We start from the raw sequence: 15,400 nt of genomic DNA, 5'->3' as shown, positions 1-15,400 counted from the left end.
GGCCATGTGCACTAGTGGGACCAGACCCTGCCTTGGGGAATCCTCCCGCTGATTGAAGCCCTGCTCTAATCACCACAGGATATGAGCCAGCAAGATCACACGGAATCTCAGCTGCCCGCACGGGATCCAGGAATGCTGTTTAGTTTTCATTTTCCTTTTTCTAAGGGTCTTTGTTGGTTAAAAGTATAGAGCCACTATCTTACAAAAAGGATTCAATTTAAAATAGGTGGCATAACAGGGAACTCTACTCAATATTCTGTAACAACCTACATGGGGAAAGAATCTGAAAAAGAATACATACATGTGTATGTATAGCTGAAGCACTTTGCTGTACACCTGAAGCTAAGACAACATCGTAAATCAACTATACTCCAATATAAAATAAAATTTAAATTAAATTTTAAAAATAAACTAAAAAAATAGGCGGTATATATAACGTTGTGGGTAACTGATTTATTTGAGGCATACATCTCATACACCTTGCATGAAAGGGAAATTTCCTACTCGGGAGGAAATTAAAGCTCCCGAGCTCTCCCTGTGGTTCTTCCTAAATGAAGGAACATTTGGGATATTGGCCAGAAAAGCAAGAGAAGGATTCCTGGGTTATTACTGAAATTCTGGCTCTTCCTATGGAGGCTTAGGAAATTCCCTCTTGTACCTAGTTTCCCCAAGATTAAAATAAGATCTACTTATTTTAGGCACTTAGCAGTGGATCACTGCACAAGGTCTCGGCAAGACTTAATTAGTATGTGCGATTTATTTTTAGCTCCTTAAACGAGAGATGTTTGGTGCGGCTCCATTATGGGGAAATGAAAGGCCGAGCGCCCTCTACTGCTACTTCTGGGTCAGCCTCCGGGTTACCTAAAACCCCACGCTGGGGTTCCCTTATTGCTCACAAGTATCCTGGCTTGGAAGGCATTTAATGGTAAGAGCAGGAAGAAAGAAAACAGACAATAGGCTGACTGTTAAAAATGGAATATCTCACATCAAGGTGACTCACAGTACCTACATCTACTCAGAGCAGGGTGAGAAAGGTCTGGGAAAATTCAGAGTGCCCAACCCTGCATCATGAACAAACATTAAAGGATAAAAAAGTAGGCTCTTACTTTCTGCTCACATTCTTTCAGGACAAGGAGGGGGAAAAAGGAGGATAACGACAGGATCTCACTGACTGATCTGTTCTCTAGAAAAGTCAGGGGAAAAAGAAAACCTCCTTTTTCCTGATCTTTTTTAACATTCACAGCACTAATTAGTTCCTGACTTTGTTTCTGAGTTTAGTTTGAACCCAGATCCATACTCCATAACACTGTATGAACAAATCCACTTTAGAGCCTAGATGTTCTTATTAGTTATCACCATGAACAAAAAGTTATACAGATGAAAAAGAAAACAATTTGACATGACTTTTATTCTTTTCTCCATTATGTAAATAATGACCCTTAAATAACATTTAAACAACTGCAAATACAAGTTCAGCTTGGAGCTGAAGCTGGACAGCATATGAAGAAATTCTGTTTCTTTATTAAAAATTAACTCTCTTTGGAAAGGTGTTGGTAATAATAATAGTAATAATAACAATACACTAAATAAAAATATATTAAAGTCTAAAATTCGTTGAACTCTTTCTGTGTCAGAAACTGTTCTAAGTGCTCTGCATGCAATATTCTTTAATCTTTATAGCTCTTCAAGGTCAGTACCAATATTATTACCATTTCTGAGTTAGGAGAATGAGACACAGAGAGAATTAGTATCTTGTCACAGATACTGTCACACAACTGACAAGTAACAAAGCCAGAATTCAAATCCAGGCCCTTGAAATCCTAAACCCACCAAGCTAACCAATAAACTATGTTGAAGGACACAGGAGAATCAAATTCTGGGGAGACGGAACCCAAGCTGTTCATCATGGAATCTAGTTCCTTTAAAGAAAAGCCAAAATTACGAAAGCTCTATCCAGCTTACATATTTCCTCCTCCAAACCCAGACCTTATCTTGTTAGAAGCCAAGACCACATATTTTTCCATCACCTTTGATTTTTTCATGGGACGTCATCAGTTTACCCTTGAACTGAGTCAGTGTCCCCGACAGAAACGCGCTCCGATAAGGACACCAGGGCCGGTGTTCAGCACACGGTGGGCGTGAGCAGCTGCAGGGGCTGCGGACAGCCAGCGCGGGGCTTCGACCTGCTGCGTGGGGAGAGGGCTTCTCTCAGCCCTGGGCAGTTGACTATCCAGTCGTGGGATCAGCTATTCATCACCCCCCCGGGTCCTCTCAGCTGATGGCAGGAGGGCCGCAGAGCAGCGGAGTGGGGGAGATGGAGAGCAGGAACCCAGCAGGAGCGCAGCTCTGCCACGAAAGAGCCTCGCAGGCTGTGGAGAGCGAGGGCCCAGATGGGCAGCTGACCGTGGGGCTGCCACCGGGCGCCCCCAAGGAGCGGTCAGAGTGCAGGCAGCAATGGCTGAGGACAGGTTTCCATCAAGGCCTTCATGTGAAGGGTTCACATCAGTCTCTGGCTCTTTTCAAGGACCCAAATCCCATCAGACTTGAAATGACTGGACTCCAGCAAACTGAGATTGTCAGGAAGACATATTTTCAAAATTTCCCTGTCAAATAGCTGGAAAAGGGGGTTATGACATGCCACGTCGAATACACATCTACATTTGTATCCACAGACACAAATTCCAGATACAGAAATCCTGAACTTTATCCTTCTGAAAGGGCTGTGGACTACACACAAGGACATCTCCCACACACTACCCTGCAAAGGCAATGAAATGGTCTCTCCATTCTTATCTCATTACGATTCTCCAATCAATCTGTCTGAGAACAGTAAATGACTGCAGCATCCCAGGCATCCCACTCATACAAAAGTGTGAATAATTTGCTAAATGTGAGGAAATGAGATAGTTTACAGATCACGCAGGGAATCCATAATAGGAAAAGGTTGCCATATCAACACTAGCATTTCTAATTATGTCATTACATTTGATGAGTGAAGTGGCCCCCTTTGAAATAGATTTAAAGATTTCTGGTCAAACTATATTTTATAAAATGAGTATTCTTTCTGTAATGTTATGGATTCTCCTTAAATAGTTCTCCCTTTAAATATGAAATGCTTGAGGAGAATGTGAAAGGGAATTCAGTTATTACAAGATACAGCGTTACTTTACCATCACACAAATTCTCCTTTCATTATGTGGCTAATTTCTTTTTTTCCTATTAGCAGCCAGGGAAAAAAGATGTAATTGGCATGCTCTGAAATATTAAGCTAACTCTGGTACTAAAGATATGCAATCTCTCACAGCTTAAGAATTTTATTTTGCAATGCATTGCAGGATGAGAAATAGCCCTTAGAAAAGCATCAGCTTTGATGTTGCCGACCCTAGGGTTTCCATGACGTTGTAGCTCTTAAAAGAGTTTACCTTGATGTGTTTAACAGCACCAGAAATCCTGGGTTGAGAGCATACCCCAGACTCTGCGGGGGACGGTTAAGACACTCCTTCTGGCCCTTCCAGCTCTGACGTTTGGTGACTGTAGGTTTTTACTGCTGGCCTCACTCTCTCTGTAAGGAAAATGGATGCTAAACATTGCACCAGTGCATCATATTCTATGTAATGGAATTCTGAAGTAAATCACATTATTAAGAAAATATATGTTTTGAAACATGGTTTATTCCCTTCTGATAACGTTAAGGCAATGGACACATATAACCATCAAAGTGCGTATCTAAAATCACGGAACTACAAAAATGGTGATGGCATAAGGAATCTTAGAAATAATCTTTTAGTGCAAACCCATTTATTTTACTGATAAGGAAACAGAGAAGTCTGGAGAAATATACTAATAACAATAATACTAATAAAAATATCCTTTCAAACTAACATCTACCAAGAGGTAATTATGGGCCAGAAACTATTGTGTTTTCCATACATCATCTTCTTTCATCTTTTTAAGAAGGCTAAGAGATAAACATTAGTATTATCAACCTCATTTTGACAAATAAGGAAACCGAGGCTCAGAGAGGTTATACCACATGTCCAAGTGCGTCCAGACGGCAAGGACAGAGCAAACACCGGGACCTAGCGGTGTGACCCCATGGCCCTGCTCTTAATCTCACAAGAACACAAGAAATCATGGCTTAAGTTCACGGATAAGTTCTTACAACGGTTAAAATTCATAGAATTAATGAAGGTAAGACTGACTGTACATTTCAGGATTTCCATGCCCATATTTCTAGGAACAGTGCCAGGTGCTAGAAGTACATAGAAGATGAAGACACTGCCCTCTGAACAAGGAGCTAAGGAGAACGCCCCCCAACAAGGATGTGACAGTCCAGAGGAAGAGGCAGACAGCACGTGCTAGGAGCAGGGTGGTAACTCCACGAAGAGAAGCCCACTCTCAAGCCAGGCAGAACCAGGAGAGCAGCCCTTCCTGTGAGCACCTGGGCCTCAAAAGCCGCCATAGCTGTGAAGTGGGACTCACCAGTGGGCAACCCGGCAGTGTGAGCTCAGCAGACAGGAGGGAGAAAGGTCAAACTGTATTTATTTGACAGTTATCTTATATATAACAGAGACACTTTCTTCTTCTGGTATTCTACCTCACTGGGAGATCCCAGAACACCATGTGAATATTCACAGCCTCCAAAAGCATGTAGATGGCAACTCTCACTCTCATTTTTTTATGATGAGAAAATCTGGCTGTGAAGTGGTTGAGTGATTTGCTAGATGCCTCCAGAGGGGAACATGGAAGCTACTGGAAAAAATTAAGACTGCTCAACTACCAGATGTAGCATGTGACGCAAAAATCAGCCTGTCGATACCAGAAACCTACACTTTGAAAAGCTGGCAAAGGAAGAGGATCTAGCAAAGGTGACTGACAAAGTAGACAGCCAAGAACATGTGAGGAACATTTCAGATCTACTGTACTTTATCATCAGTTGAGAATTCCTCGTGGATAAACGTTACCGGTTCACAAGCGGGTAGCAATGGTTTCAGGTATTACATGAGAAGCGGCTAGGGCAAGTGTCACGAAGAACTTCTCAGAAATGGAACAGCCCCTGAATTAGGGCTTCTGAACCTCAAAAGCAATTCTTCAACAGCGGCAAAACGTTTTTACTTAAAGCTTAACCTATCCATGTAAGGATCGGTTAACAACAGGTGACCACCTGGGGAAAAAAATCATTATTAAATTCATACAGCCAAAACAACTGAAGCCACATACAGAAACATCTCATTTAATTTAAACAAACTAATGCTTTAAAATGTACATCTTACAAACCAATAAATTAGGGAGTGACTATTCAACTTATAAAAGAATTCACTACCTGCTTTCCTTTCATAAACCTTTAATTTATTCAGCTTTTCCGGGGCACACCTCTTGCGTGAACTGGGGACCATGTGCCTCTTACTGTTACTGCCACACGGTCACAGGCCGTGTCAGTGGAGAAAGAAGCCACTGCAGCTTACAGCCTAGGTGTCCCTGTCCTCACGGGAGGCATGGAACCCAGAGAGGAGCCAGCACAAACCACTCCCGAACCCGGCATCTCCCAGAGGATGGTCACAGCCCCCAGCACCAGAATCACCGGGACACTGCTTCAGACCGCAGACCCTGGACACCCCACACAGCCAGAGCCGGATCTCGGGGGACCTGAATTTGCATCAAGCTCCCCGAATTTGAGAGTCACTCGCTAAGAGGCAGGCCTGAGAAAGAGCTCTCGCTGGATGCGTGGGGGACACTGGGGCCATTATGAAGGTTGACATCGGAAACTGAAATAAGCAAAACCTCTGTGGAGGAATGTAACCCACGGCCTCACTTTCCTCCACCAAACATTTGTTGATGGTGTTTTCAGAGTTAAGCCTGGGGGAACAGGGTCGACTGAGACCCAGCTCTTGCCTTGAAGGAGCTCAAAATCTCATTGGGGAATAGTAGAGAAACTCAGAAATCACTGAAGAATGGCAATGGCAGTGAAGAGAAATACACAGCATTTTCGGGAACAGAGGCCACATCCTGGCCGGGGTGGGGGAGAGGAATGGAAATGGGAGGCAGATACAGGATCTTTGAGGACTTTGCAAATGAGGGGTTAAATGAGGGGCTGAGGTGAACTCTTCCAGGACGAGCAGAAATTACAGGGAGGAAGTGGAAAAGGGGAAGGGGATAGAAGGAAAGGCCTGTGTCAAGTTACAGAAGCCAGGAGAGGAGAAGCATTCGGGGGGCTATTACCCGTCACATTATTTGAAAGGAAAGGACCATATGGAGATGCGTGTAACAAATGAGGCTTCCGAATATGCAGGGGACAGAAACCAGAGGCAGGAACAGCCTGCAGGGCTCCTTACTGCAGGGCTCCTTACTGCAGGGTTAGCGAGCTCCGTGGACAATAGGGCAAGATTTGTTCCTCTACTTCAGAAGCATTAGAGACCTGGGAAGAGTCTCAAAGGTGTCAGTAATATTTTTTTAAGGATATAGCTGTGAGAGGTCTTAGTGACATTTTAAGTTGGAACTGAAAAAATTAAAATGCTAATCTTGTTTACACCAAAAACCTCCCAATATGAAAGAAAAAAGGTATCTCCTAGTGCTTGTCAAATAACTTCCAACAAATACAGCTGAAGGACTGGTTTTCACAGGAGCACTGATGCTGAAACGGCTCTTAGGAGGTACCAGGGGATGGACAGCCAGGTGTGCCCATTTGTGCAGAGTTCACAGGAATGAAACACACAAATGGGAAGACGTGCCAGGGGTCTTTAAAAAGTCATAAGTAAGAACAGGAAATCAACCGCGGGTGTATTCCGAAGCTAGCACAATAGCTCTGCTACCAAAGCAAGATGCTCAGCTGGTCTAGTTTTGGTGAGATGTCAATGAGCAAAATTATGAATAAGCTGTAATGTGCAGATAAGACTGGAAGGTTGCCCAGGCCAAGGCAACTTTAAATGATGACCATTAACATAAAATAAAGAAATAAACAAATAAAACGCACGCACACAAACACACACACCCAACAACCACCTTTCTATCCATTCTCTCAGAATCCTTCTCATTGCTTCGACTTTTTCAAATGACAGAGGACTAACTGACAGTCACTGAAGACGAAGAATGTATGTTCAATTTCCATCCTAACACAACTACCAAAAAAAAAAGTCGTTAAAATCGGATTTTTTTCACCTCTTTTTTGCATTTAAATAGAGTTGAGAGACACTTGGGGTTAGAACTGTCTTGCCAGAGGATGTGCTAAAGATCTTTACATTTCCAGGAAGCAGCACACAGCTGGTACTCAGTAAGTGTTGCTGAATAAATTAATAAATTGGTTAATAAATTAATGAAGGAACAAATGAACAGCGGTCGCTAAAATTAGCCTCCAAGAGACGTAACCAAGTAAACCAAGCCTGTGGTTCACTATCACAGGCTTCACAGAAAGGTGGAGAATAGCAACCAGAAGTGATGCTTAAGGTCACAGGCTGAATCTTGACCACTTCACAGGCCTGGTATGAATTCCCTGCACTAGGGCGCCTTACAAAACCCCCTTCACCTTAATATTGTAACATGACTGCACTGCCTCATTAGCACCTTATTTAAGACTTTTCTATTCCTCCCCGTTAACAAGGCATTTCCCAACTTGATATTACCGGGCAGAGGGGAAGGAAGGAGGAAATCAGTAACGGAAACCAAAAGAAAAATGAAAGCAGTCCAGAGCTACAACATGCTGTGAAGGGATTCCGCCATGCAGAATCAGTAAAGTATCTTTCGTGCACAGAAGCAACAAAACATGGCATGTGTGATGTGTCTTAACCCAGCATTTTTTGAAAACAAATCTGCTCATGAATAGTACACACAGGGCTTCCCTGGTGGCGCAATGATTGAGAGTCCGCCTGCCGATGCAGGGGACACGGGTTCGTGACCCGGTCCGGGAAGATCCCACATGCCGCGGAGCGGCTGGGCCCGTGAGCCATGGCCGCTGAGCCTGCGCGTCTGGAGCCTGTGCTCCGCAACGGGAGAGGACACAGCGGTGAGGGGCCCGCGTACCGCAAAAAAAAAAAAAAAAATTACACACAGAAGCAACCATACTGTGCAAACATTGTTTATGTATTTATGCCACAAGCACAAGAAATGAAATCTACGGATAATCTGTATTATTAAAGTCTTATCACATCTATTATCATTGTAAATTTGTCCTATGATATTTTCAGCAGAGAGATAATAACATAACTGTGCTGTTTTACTTTTCCTTACAAAGGCAGGCAACAAAATAAACCCTCTAAACTCAAGAAAAGAATTTCTCTGTTAGTTCTGTTACAGACGACAGGAAAGTCAGCTCAATACGATGGATCAAGTGGGTCCAGGCCAAGGTATATCATGTGAAGTTTCAGAATACAGGGACAAAATGAGGTTCCTAAAAAGTCCCAGGAATCCAAAAAGCCTTCTAGAACCAATAAACAAGTTCAGCAAGGTGAGAGAATACAAGATCAACATATAAAAATCAAACGTATTTCTATTTACTAGCAATGTAAAATCTGAAAATGAAATTAAGAAGGCAATTCCATTTACAATACCATTAAAAGCATAAAATGCTTAGAATAAATTTCATAAAATACGTACAAGACTGTGCACTGAAAACTACAAAACACTGCTGAGAGAAGGTAAAGACGATCAGGTCAGAGGCCCACAGTCTAGGGCCCACAGTCCAGCCTCCCATTTTCGCAGATCAAGTGTTACTGGGACACAGCCTCTGCTCGCTGACCATAACATGTTCCACTACAATGGCAGAGTTAAGGAGGTGTGACAGAGACCCACAGGATAAAATGTTTACTACCTGGCCCTTCAAGGAAAGGTTCGGCAATCTCTGATCAAAGTAAATGGAGAGACATCCCACGTTAACACAATACCGTTAAGATGGCGATTTTTCTCAAAATGATCTACAGTCAATGTAATTACTAGCAAAATCTGAACAGACTTTTTTTTTGTACAATTGACAAGCCGATTCTAAAATTTATACTGAAATACAAAGGAGCTAGAATAGCCAAAAGAATTTCGAAAAAAAGAACAGAAATTGAGAACTCACACCACCCCATTTCAAATATGCTCTAAAGCTACAATGATCAAGTCTGTGTGCTACTGTAGACAAATTTTTAACAGAGACACCAAGGCAATTCAATGAGGAAGGAACAGTCTTCTCAAAAGCAGATCTGGGACAAATAAATGGCCACATTCAAAGAGATGAATTTAGAACATGTCCTTACATCATATACAAAATTTAAATCAAAATGGATCATACACCTAAATGCAACAAATAAAACAAAAAACTTCCAGAAGAAAATATAGGAAAAAAATCTTCATGATTTGGGTTAGTCAAAGAGTTCTTAGATACAACACCCAAAGCACGATTCACAAAAGAAAACAACAATTGATAAACCAAGTTTCATCAAAATTAAAAACTATTCCACTTCAAAAGACACCATTAAGTAATTAAAAAGATAAGCCACACACTAGGAGAAAATATAGGCAAATCATATGATAAAGATCTTATATCCAGGGGCTTCCCTGGTGGCGCAGTGGTTGAGAGCCCGCCTGCCGATGCAGGGGATACGGGTTCGTGCCCGGGTCCGGGAAGATCCCACATGCCGCGGAGCGGCTGGGCCCGTGAGCCATGGCCGCTGAGCCTGTGCGTCCGGAGCCTGTGCTCCGCAACGGGAGAGGCCACAACAGTGAGAGGCCCGCGTACCGCTAAAGAAAACAAACAAACAAAAAATTTAGCTTCAGAGTAGAACTGTACCATTTATACAGGCATGGCCATTCTCACCACAACAGATAAAACTGAGCGAAATTTCGTTCTTCCTGCGATCAAATTCACACCCACCTCCGGGCGCCTTCCTGCGGGGCAGAGGCAGGAAAGCCGAACACTGCCTCCTGGCCTTCCTGGGAACTGGGTTCTTGGAGTTAATTAGGCTCCTCCAACGAGGTGCACTCATGTAAGACTTGGGATGTGAAGGTGGAAGCCACCCTTGGGCGCTCAGCATGGCACGGGGCCCAGCGGGGTTTCTCCAAGTGTTCAGTGCCCAGCTGTCATCAGCTTCACGGGTATCAAGAGACAGCAGCTGTGACAGGGTCTGACCCTTGGGCTGCAGCTACCGCAGAAGGTTCCTGAAATGAGCAGCCCCAGCGGTGGTCCCCCGACTCCTTCCCATCCTAATGTAGCAGAAGATTCAGCACCTTGACAGAGCAGGGCAGCTGTGTGGTTCCGGGGCATTCCTGGAGGCCCAGCCTCTAGCCCACTCCTCCAGTACTTCCAGTAATTTGCAAGTACTCATCTCTATTTTAAATCCCTCTCTGTTTGAAACAGCTGGTGTGGTTTTTGTCTCCTCCAACTGAACCCAACTGATGATATAACACACAGGGAAACACAGGAAGTAGTATACCTGATACAAAAGAGAGGCAAAGGACATTTCCGGGAGTACGGTAAAGAGACACAGCAAGGTCACTCCAGAGCAGCACATGGAGAAGGCAGCCCGCCCGGATCGGAGCGGGTCCAAGGCTCTGGGAGAGACCAAAAGATGAAACAGGTAGAAAACCTAATGCATGTGAACTTATGCAGGTGAGACTGGGTTCAGACAATCTTCAGAATGAAGTTTTGAATTTATGAAAAGTACATAGAAAGCAAGCAAACAAAAAAGACTACACAAAAAGCTGGGTAGGAGAGAGAAGGGAATAGAATCACAGTTCACTACCTAGTTCACCTGTGGATGGCACTGAGCTAGTCACTGTAACCGAATGCAGAGCACTATCCATCCCCCGTTACACGCTAACTATGGAGAATCTGGGAGATTGGAAGGGTGCCTGTTTGGGCTATTAGGGTGGGGCAGAAGTGGCCAAATCCTCTTATTTCATATCGCATAGTTAAAAAAAAGTTTAAAGTGGAAAAAAATCAAGACGCAGCAACGTGGGCGTGTTATTTGGAGACAGAGAGGATGTCCGGAACCTGGCTGCCTCTGGGGGAGAAGACAGGAATGCAGGGGCCGGGGAGGCAGAGGCATGGGGCTTGCTATGGTATGTTCTCAACCTGGTAGAACTATCTGACTCCTAAGATATGCAGGGAATAAACTTTAGTAAAAAGAAAGAAAGAATAAAGGAAGAAGAAAAGGAAGTGGCCCAGATTCTCCCATCATTCCACGGCCGAGACCCTCTGGGTACAGATGGACGTCCCCCCTGCCCCGGGCCCTAGGCCCTGAGCACAGCCCAGCCCGGGCCCACCCATGCAGGCAGCACCCACCAGGCGCTTCCCGCCCCCTCTCCTGTCCGGAAAGGTGGCTGGGTCACTGCAAGCCAAGAGCACAGAAGAGGAAAAGAGTTCAAATAAAACTGTAGCTACAGTCATAGGAAAAGATCAGATATAAAAGCAACATTTCAGTATCCTGGGGGTCAAATAAAAAATCATACATTGGTTTTCAGAGAGAAAGAATCTGAAATAAGTTGGAGGCAACCACCAGCAACTGCCTCTATCTAAAAACAGCTGTGAAAATACCAACATTTTGAGCTAAAGGTTAACTAGATTGCCTAAATTCAAATTTGCTTCTGAGGTATCCAAGAGCCATGGTTTCCAGAAATATAGAAAACTAATGTGTTGTTCTTGGAAGTAGAGTAGGTCTAAGGAACTCTCAGAGCATTCATACTTCCCTCCACGCTGTCCTCATGGACCAGTTTCTAGCAGTTCTGTTAAACAGTATGGGTGGTGCAGTCCATGCAAAAGTTTTACAAAGCAACACATCCAGCTCAAAGATTCCATTCAGTCAAATTAATATGTCTTCCTTTCATTTTTAATCTAATGCATCTGAGAGAACAAAAGAAGAATAAAAGCCATGACCATTGTCTCTGTTAAAATTTATCTTCAGGGTAGGGGCTTCCCTGGAGGCGCAGTGGTTGACAGTCCGCCTGCTGATGCAGGGGACACAGGTTCGTGCCCCGGTCCGGGAAGATCCCACATGCCGCGGAGCGGCTGGGCCCGTGAGCCGTGGCCGCTGAGCCTGCGCGTCTGGGCCTGTGCTCCGCAACGGGAGAGGCCACAACAGTGAGGGGCCCACGTACCGCTAAAGAAAACAAACAAACAAAAAATTTAGCTTCAGAGTAGAACTGTACCATTTATACAGGCATGGCCATTCTCACCACAACAGATAAATCTGAGCGAAATTTCGTTCTTCCTGCGATCAAATTGCTACCAGCATGTTTGCGAACACTATAAATCTGCCCATGTTGATTCTTAAAATGAAAAATACCAAGGGAAACACATAATCCTTTACTCCCTGCCATTCTCAGGAATAAGAAACAACAGACATCTTGACTAGGCAGAAGAAGCTGTCCTTCCCAGCAGGCTCTGGGTGGAGGGGTAGCCTCGCTATCGCCCACGTGTACTGGGTGGGTTACGTAACCATCCAGGGCTGATGGGCCTCATCTCTCCGTGGAAAACAAGATCTCGATTTTATACTGTTAGTAATTCACAATTATTAGCAGTCATCTGGGGGGGAAGATCCAGATCACATGCCGCTCTCTCCATTCGTGAGTTCCTGTGCCACTTGAGACAATGGGGGGGCTGCGGTCTGGCTGGCCAAGCAGAGAGAATTCTGCCCTGCCCAGAGAGCAGGGCTCCAGGGCCCCGGGGACGGGGCAGGGGGGGCAGGAAGGCCAGCTTTGCCCGCCCAAGCTCCCTGCCTGCCTCCATGGCCTCAGGTGTTGTAGACACAGCACAGCAGTTCCTGCCCAAACCCCCTTCCAGCTGTGGGCAGCCGTCACTCGAAATGATCACAGAGGACTAAACCCAGACAGACCCAAGGAGCAGAAGGCTGAGTCAGGCTAAACCAGGGCCAAGGGGAAGAGAGCCAGGGGCATCGGCAACGGGAGCAGATGCAGGAGCTGCGCCTGGAGCTGACTGCGGCCCGCACAGGACAGTCGTGGGCAGAGGACACATGGCAGCCACGAGGAAGCCACGGCAGAGGGATCTGCGTCTCTCTCCACCGTAACTCAGGGACTTCGCTGCTGCCAAAGCAAACCCGTTCAGTGTCGGGCTTTTCTGCAAGCGAAGCAGGGTTTGTAGAGCAGATCTGAGTGCAAGAGGCAGGAAACACTTCTACGTTAAGGGAGAGATTTGGAAGCCTTTAATAACATCACCATGCTCTTCAGTAGAAGAGCTACATCCCCCAATTTCCAGCCCTGGCTGAGACATCGACTCATGAGTTCTTTAGTTTTCTTGGACTCAGTTTCCCCCCAAAAGAAACAGGAATGAAAACCATATGCTTATTTCCACCTCTCAAATTCAGCCATCCAAGAATTCAATTCTGTTTATTTCAGGCCGTTAAATATTCATCAAGTCCAGGAACCAGGTGCTTCAAGGGATTAAAAAAGAAATAAATAAAACAAACACAGGCCCTGCTGTCAAGGAGCTCAGATCTAGAAGGTTAAAAAAAATCCTCAAATGATATCAGAAGGTAAACTCTGGTAAATATCGCAGGAGAACGAGTCAACAGTCCACTCAACAAACAATTCTGTGGATCTGGAATGTGCAGGGCAACGTGTTAGACACAGAAGAAGATCTACAGATGTCGGCCAGCCCTGTCCCTGACGGTGCAGACGGTGCAGCAGGGACGGTGTCGGGCAGGGGGATGTTTCAGGGAGGGAGGAAGAGTCTCTGGTCCCTAACTGTCCAGAGACAGGAGTCGAGCAAGCTGTGACGGCGTGGCCACTACACGGCCCGCACGGCGGGGGCGACACTGGCCAGCAGAGACGGAGACCCGGAGCTGTGAGCTGAGAGGACCGCACAGCACCCTGGTGACGGGGGCTTGCGCCCGCCTGCCCACTGCCAAGGGCACGGGTGGGTGGCTCGAGGGCTCGCTGGAAAAGCGGGCACCTGTAGTTTGTCCAGCAGCGAGTGGAGGATCCCTGAGCGTTTGCAGTGTCACAAGTGGAACTTAAAGCAGCAGCGGGAAGACTCAGGACCATCCCGTCCTCCCGGCTGGCCCTTCCTTCCGGCCTGTGAGGAGCGTCCCTTGGGCTGCGGGGTTGGTGCGGAGGGGGAGACCCAGCCAAAGCCGCATGGAGCCAGCTTTCCAGCTCTGCCATCTCTCCAGGCCACACTCCCAAGCCACAGCCCTTTCGCCACACAGAACTGTGATAAGCCGGTGCTGACTCGATCTTAAATGCCCCCAGAACACAGGCTGCAGAGGGTGGGAAGGCTCACTTGTTTGCACCCTGCCGTGTCCCGAGCACCCAGAAGAGTAGCAGTCGCGTAATAAGTATTTGTTAAATGAACAAACGAAGCTGAGACCGTGAACAATCTTAAATGTCACCTTTAGTCTCTTCCTTTGACAGACGAGGAAACGGTGGCTTGCAGGTGTCCACGGCTTTCCCCGGAGCCAGGGAGCTAATCAGTGAGTTGGAAAACCACAACTACCCCGGGGTCTCCTGATGCTGGGTGTGAAGCTCTTGACGCTGTCCCACGTTACCCCTGGTTTTCTGCATTTTCAACGCCCTATAATTAAGAGCGAGGAAATTAGAAAGCAGCAGTTTACAGATTTCCAAAGAATTTTATTTTGAAAATGTTTAGAACCTTCACGACACAGAATATTAAGGTAACAAAAACCAGTAGGGAGCTGGATAGGAGAAACGCCCTGATTTCAGGCCAGTGAAATGAAAGCAACACTCTCTCTGTGCTTTAGAATTTCTGAGATTACCTCCGTTACTTTGCTTTGAAACTGCTCAGGAAACTACAGCAGACATTACTCGTCTACCACTGTTACAGTCTGGCCTTCCCCGCTGGCTCCCCAGAGACCAGCACCTACCCAAGCTTCAAAAATCTTCCCTCGGCACTAAAAGTGTATATATTTTGAAAGGCAACAAATAGAGGCTTGTGTCATCTTTGGAGTGGCTTTTCGGAATCTTCTGCAAAGATTTAAAATCAAAAAGCTGCCTGGGAACCATCTGCAGAGTAAGAAACAAATAACAAATAAGCGATAACCAAGACAGTTTTCAAAGAAGACCAGAGATGGGAACCTCCCAATGACACCACTGCTCCAAAATTAGTATTTGTGATCAACAGCTCCACGCCAGGCACTGCCAGAGGCTGGGAGACGCTAGGCCTCGTCCTCATGGTGCTTACAGTCCTGGGGAGAGGCTGGGTCAGAGACACAACACCATCAGTCCGTTGCCATTGTGACGCTCCCCCTAGGTATGCAGGTGCTTCAGGCGTGTCCTACAAGGTCCTCTGCTGGGCCAGACTGGTCTCAGCAGAAGCAAGGGCACGTGCAGGGTCTTGAGCACCAAGGAAGAACTTAGAGGCCTGGGTGGCAAGAACGCCAAGTGCCACAGGGACAGGCTTGGTGGGGCCCGAGGGGTGGCCAGGACCAGAGCCCAGCAGGTGCTGCCTGGAAGG

At 45.8% G+C, this 15,400-nt stretch overlaps 1 protein-coding gene across 13 annotated transcripts in view; it reads right to left on the bottom strand.

Moving 5' to 3' along the window:
* FARS2 (phenylalanyl-tRNA synthetase 2, mitochondrial) overlaps positions 1-15,400 on the bottom strand; it is a 458,205-nt gene that overhangs the window by 308,864 nt on the left and 133,941 nt on the right. Inside the window, exons 5-6 of one of the 13 annotated variants that reach the window (XR_012334309.1) lie at positions 14,319-14,500; positions 8,003-12,068 (exon numbers count right to left, since the gene is read on the bottom strand). The exons of 11 other annotated variants lie outside the window; for them this stretch is intronic. Coding sequence is in view for 1 of the 2 variants with exons in the window: in XM_073810290.1 (XP_073666391.1) it covers positions 14,493-14,500 (8 nt within the window). In the remaining variant the exon portion in view is untranslated. Of the gene's footprint in view, positions 1-7,992; positions 14,501-15,400 lie in introns of those variants that run through there. One more of the 13 variants, XM_073810290.1, reaches the window with a different exon arrangement.

Source organism: Tursiops truncatus, chromosome 10 (genome assembly GCF_011762595.2).
Source record: "Tursiops truncatus isolate mTurTru1 chromosome 10, mTurTru1.mat.Y, whole genome shotgun sequence".
Lineage (NCBI taxonomy): Eukaryota > Metazoa > Chordata > Mammalia > Artiodactyla > Delphinidae > Tursiops > Tursiops truncatus.
This window is presented reverse-complemented; position numbering and strand designations above follow the sequence as displayed.